Raw genomic sequence first — 6,000 nt, forward strand, 5'->3', positions numbered from 1 at the left:
GATTGAACATGATGCCTACTTACTACCTCTGTAGCATACCACAACACCCAAAAAGAGAGAGTAGGCAAATTGGAATGCCCTGCCACAGAGGCAGGGTGGGGTTAAAGGGAAAGGGTTGGGGGTGGTAGGGATGCTGGGACCATTGGTGGTGGAAAATGGGCACTGTGGAGGGATGGGCACTCAATCATTGTATGACTGAAACATAAGTATGAAAACCTGTAAAGTCTGTAACTTTGTCTCATGGTGATTCACTAATAAAAAAAAGAAAAACCAATAGTACAGGTCAATAATCAGTATCCTAGGGACTATGACTTGTATGTCTGATTTGAATGGAAGAAATCTATACGTTCGAGGAAGTCAAAAGGTATGCTTTCAATTATTTTCTTAGTAAGATATTTTCAATTAGCAATATAAAAAATTTAAAAATATGTTACTAAGAAAAATTTTGGAAAGACAAATTAAAACAATGGACTGAAGCCAAGCACAGAGTGTAGTGTGATTGCCTTGCATAAGGCTGACCCAGGTTCGATTCCTCTGTCCCTCTCAGAAATCCTGGCAAGCAACCGAGAGTATCCCACCCACAGCACAGAGCTTTGCAAGCTACCCGTGGCATACGATATGCCAAAAACAGTAACAACAATTCTCACAATGGAGATGTTACTGGTGCACCCTCGAAGAGAATGCACGAATAACTGGACGACAATGTTAACAGTGCTATCATTGATTTACTATTTGTGGAATACCAGTTTAGCGTTATACATCTACTTCTGTGTAGGTGTCACCATAACCCAATTAAAGAAACAGAGTGGGGCATGGAGCTATTGTATTGCCCGTAAGGTGTTAGCCTTGCATGTGGCCAAACTGGCTGCCCTCCCAGTGCTACATCAGGTCCCCCAAACCCCTCTAAGTGTGATCATTTAGCACAGAGTCAGGAATGAACCCTGATAACCCCAGGGTGTGCCACCAAAATCAGAGAGAGTGATCAATTCCTAACAAAAGAGAGAAAAGCAAAGATAGTAAGGGAACATCAAGTGGTCAAAGTCATCAAAACTGATGAATTTGTCTAGAGAACTGAACTCTTAAGGCAGGAGGAGTACTTAGAACTTTGGAGAGGGAATTGGGCCTCCGGGTATGTTTTCAGGAAAAGGCTAAGTAAGAATTTTATAAATTTTAGTACCTAAATAAAATAATTTAGATTATATCATTCTTAAATAAAATGTGATGATTTTATTCACAATTTACTAAAGTGTAATTTTTTAGTTTATTTTAAGTTCATCTAAATTTAGTTATTTACAGTTAAAATGATAAATCAATGTGGTAAACCTATATATTAAAATCTTAAAGCCAAGGAACTGTTTCAAATAAGAATGTGGAAAGCTACAATCCCCTACTGAAGAAACACACTTCACCGTGAAAGGTTCACACCAGATTTTTCCCAGAGGTTCTCAATGACTATTAATATGTTTTGGAGATATAAATTTATTTCACCATTTAAAATGTCATCAGAGGAGCTGAAGAGATAGGTCTGGGTCAAGCAGTTGCCTTGCATGTGGCTGATCTGCATTTGATACCTGATACCCCAGATAATCCCCTAATCACCACCCAGGAGAGATCTCTGAATACAGAGCCTGGCATAAGCACTGAGCATTGCCAGTGGTGACCTCCAAACAAACAAAAATTTTGGAAGTCACGTTTATAACAGATCCATAATTCTTCCAGGGTGAAAGGACTTTTGATATATATGAAGTCTCAAAAGAATAATGCCATGAAGGAATATCTTGTTGAGACCAATTATTAGACTTCATCTGCCTCTGTACCCAGGAGATGTCATTGACAACTGCAATGTTAATTGCTCTGCTTAATTGCCATTGTCCTCCCATTTTCTTTCTTAGATGTGATGGAGCAGGTTCAGGAACATTTAAGGCTTCTTTTTTCACAGTAAGATGATTTCTGGAGTTTCAGTGAGTCAAACATCATTAACAAAAGATTGTTGACTCCCCTCAAGTTAACTCCCTAAGTCTCTTAGAACATTGATGAGGATCCCCTCAAAGCTGTAAAAGAAACATCTATTGGCCTTTTCTGAATCCTGGGTACACTACAAGTAAAAGAACCTGGATCACAGGAAAGTAGAACTTTGAAGAATTCTTAGGTGAGTTATTAGACACAGCTTTGAAGAATATAAGCACCAATGATCTAGAAAGAAATCAAAATGTGTACAAATATCTCAGTATCATTGTCCTTAAATTTTTAATTTTATAGGGGTCCTTTCCATACCTCATTTAGCATGTAAATGTAAAGCAAAATCTGTTGAAGGACAGTGTCATAGCATAAAGTGGATCTACACTGCCTCTAACTCGTCTGCTTAAGAAAAAATAAGTGAGACTCAAGGAGCTGTGAATTATTTTAGAGTTCTGTACTACCTTGTGAGTTCTATTCCTTAGTGGCCTCAGAAGATTCTCTGGGTGCCATCCAGAATTGAGTAGCTCTGTGTGCAATCTATTACGGTGCTAGGCTCTGGAATAAGAAAAAAGAATCAGTCAAGAATAAATGGAACACTTGCTTTTCTGAGAATAATCTTGTATGTACTAAAGTGTTCAAAAGAGCTCTTCAGACTTTGTTTCCTGGCCTACAAAATTTTCCCCACTCAGACAATTAAATGTTAGAAAGGATTACTGGTCTTTCCTAAGAAACAAGCGCCACTTTTCATGTTTCTTTTCCATTTTCTTCTTCTTCTCACCCTCCCGTTCTCCCCACCAACTTCCCCCTATCCCCACGCCTCCTCCTCCTCACCCCACCTAATCAACCTCCTCTTTCTCCTCCTGCTACTTCTGTTCTTCTCTCCTCTTTGTCCTCCTCATTTTCTTCTCCTTCTCCTGCACCTCTTCCTTCTTTTTCTCCTCTTCTGCTCTTTCTTTTCTCCTTCTCTTTCTCCTCCTTCTTCCTCTTCTTCTTCTTCTTCCTCTTCTTCTTCTTCTTCTTCTTCTTCTTCTTCTTCTTCTTCTTCTTCTTCTTCTTCTTCTTCTTCTTCTTCTTCTTCTTCTTCTTCTTCTTCTTCTTCTTCTTCTTCTTCTTCTTCTTCTTCTTCTTCTTCCCCCTCCTCCTCCTCCTCTTCCTCCTCTTTCTCCACCTCCACCTCTTTTCTCCTCTTCCTCCTCTTTCTGCAGAGTCCGCTGGAAATGAGTATGGGGAGATGAATAAGCTATATCAATAATTATGTGATGGAAAAATGAAGGGTGAATCAGCAGCACCTGTATCTGAAACAAAAGAAAATTTAGGCATCTTAGAAAAAGAAAGGTGAACAAAATATATGATGAACTCAAAGTAAAGGTGAGCTAAGAATATGTGAAATCAAAAGTTCTTAATAAGAAGTCATGAATCTTGCATGATTTGGAGAACAAACATGGTCATTAGACTTACTCAGATTAGGAACAGTGTCGTTGGTTCCACATAGTTCTTTGAATATGGTTCTTTTATCGGTTTTGCAGTTTTGTTCAGTTCAATTGCTGTAATTATTTATATTCTACATATAAGCAATATGGATTGTCCTTCAGTATAATTATGTCCTTTCAATTCATGACTCATTTCTCAGGATAATCAATTCAAGATCCATCCATTTGTTTCAAAATGTATTTTATCGTTTGTAATGAAAAAACATTCCAAAAATAATATGTACCAGCTTCTAGATGTGACCATCTGTTGATGGACATTTTGGTTGGCAGTTGCAAATAATTTACTTATTAGCATATGGATTTAATAAATGTTTTCTTACATGTTGAATAAGTGCCTGAGAGTAGTACTATGGAAACTCATGGAATCTCCATTTCAATATTTTTAACTCCATGATATTTACCACAGTGGTTGTACGAACTGATATCATGCTCCACAGTTTACATTAACCTCAATTGTGCACCAGAATTCACTTCTCTCCACTTCTTCGCCAAGACTGATTTCAATATTTGCCTTATGTGATTCTCACAGATGTGAACTGATATACTGTAGTTCACTATTTGGTTTTCACTTCCTAATAAGGGATATAGATCATTCTTTTCAATGTGTCTGTGGAGAAGTGTCTAAGTTTTATGCCAAATTTGATTTGGTTCTTTTGTTGTTGTTGTTGCTCTTTTGTAAATGTGTGATAAATTTATACATTACCAAAACGTCTAAATGATTGGAGATTATCAATGAGATGTACAGATTGGCACAATATTAGACACAAGGATATAAGTATAAGACTATATGTAGAGTCGGCTACCTGGTTAGAGAGAATAATGAGCATTCTGTTTTGGTTTTTCTTTGCTGGGTGATGGAGTGAAGTGTTTGCTCACACATGGCAGTGATCAGAAGTTTCTCCTGGCTCTTTGCTCAAGGATCACACTAAGGAAAACGTATGATTTCAAGGATTTGTCCGATGTTGGTCATGTTCAAACAAGTGTCTTTCCTGCAATATTCTCTCTCTAGCCATATGTTTGGTGTTTTGAGTCTGAATATTTTCTTTCATCTTTTCCTCAACAGATGTCTGAAAACATCTCTAAGGAAGGATATAGAAACCACACCTCCGTGACCATGTTTGTCCTCTTGGGACTCACAAGTGAAAAAGATCTACAGCTCATTCTATTTCCTGTCATCCTAGTGATCTACCTGGTGACCCTAATTTCAAACCTGGGTCTGGTCATCCTAATCAGAATGGACTCTCACCTGCACACACCTATGTACTTTTTTCTCAGCTGCCTGTCGTTCATAGATATCTGCTATACGACTTCCATTAGCCCAAGGATGCTTTCAGATTTCTTTAAGGATAGAAAGACGATTTCCTTTGTTTCATGTGCTACTCAATATTTGGTGTTTGCCTGGATGGGTGGGTCTGAGTGCTGCCTCTTAGCCACCATGGCCTATGACAGATATGTGGCCATTGGTAACCCTCTGCAGTACTCAGCCATTATGAACCCTAACTTCTGTTGCAAAATGGTTACTGCAACCCTTGGAAGTGGTTTTGTTGGTAGTTTTGTTGAAACAGTGACTTGCGTTAATCTTTATTACTGTGGTCCAAACATCATTCAACATTTCTTCTGTGACTTACCCCAGATTGTTTCCTTGGCTTGCTCCAATACCTTTGTTTGCCAAGTCATGATTTTTCTGGTGGCTCTGCTATTTGGGTTTGGTTCTATGCTCTTTATCCTTTTATCCTACACTTTTATTGTAGCTTCCATCCTGAAAATATCCTCAGCTAGAGGCAGTCTCAAGGCCTTCAATACCTGTGCCTCCCACCTGGCAGTTGTGACCCTCCTCTATGGCACAGCCCTCTCTGTGTACATGAGTCCTACTTCTAATCATTCCAAGAATCAGGACAAGGTTCTGTCAGTGTTCTATGTTAATGTTCTTCCCATGTTGAATCCTCTTGTCTATAGTCTGAGGAACAAGGAGATCAAAGAGGCTTTTAAAAGGGTAATGAAGAGGGCAAGATTCTTATCTCAATAGAGTAATACCTATTAGGGGATTATAAGACATATAATAGAAGTAGTGTAAGAATTTATAAGTGATCTATTGTCAGTTATAATAACAGTCAGATAGATACAATAATGAATAATCCTGTGTTTTTTACTCCTTATGACATCATTCTAAGTGGTGAGGTAATATCACCATAATTGAAATTGGTTTTAAATATTTGTTTCTAGGAGCCCAGATTGATAGTACAGTGGGTAAATCCTGGCATGCAGGAACCTAGGTTTGATAGCCGGCACCACATATGGTTCCCTGAGCACGACTATGAATGATCCCCTAGCACAGAACTAGGAGTAAGCTCTAAGCAACTGGGTGTGGTGAATAACTTAAATAAACAGAAAGAAAAGCTTGTTTGCATGATCTAATCCAAGATCAAGGCCTAAGTAATGAGAATAGAAATCCTTGTAGATATATGTAAAGAAATTAGAAGCTCAAGATGCCACACAGATTGTTGTTCTCATCCCTGTTTCTCTTCATTTACTTATACATTCATTAAGGATT

The 6,000-nt window shown here is 38.2% G+C and overlaps 1 protein-coding gene across 1 annotated transcript in view; it reads left to right on the forward strand.

Moving 5' to 3' along the window:
* The window catches only part of LOC129406042 (olfactory receptor 1440-like), a 28,938-nt gene extending 23,463 nt beyond the window's left edge, over positions 1 to 5,475 (forward strand). Inside the window, exon 2 of the mRNA XM_055143786.1 lies at positions 4,513 to 5,475. Coding sequence (XP_054999761.1) covers positions 4,513 to 5,475 — 963 coding nt within the window. The remainder of the gene's footprint in view (positions 1 to 4,512) is intronic.
* Positions 5,476 to 6,000: the final 525 nt, after the last annotated feature.

This window comes from Sorex araneus, chromosome 6, assembly GCF_027595985.1.
Source record: "Sorex araneus isolate mSorAra2 chromosome 6, mSorAra2.pri, whole genome shotgun sequence".
NCBI classification, from domain to species: Eukaryota; Metazoa; Chordata; class Mammalia; order Eulipotyphla; family Soricidae; genus Sorex; species Sorex araneus.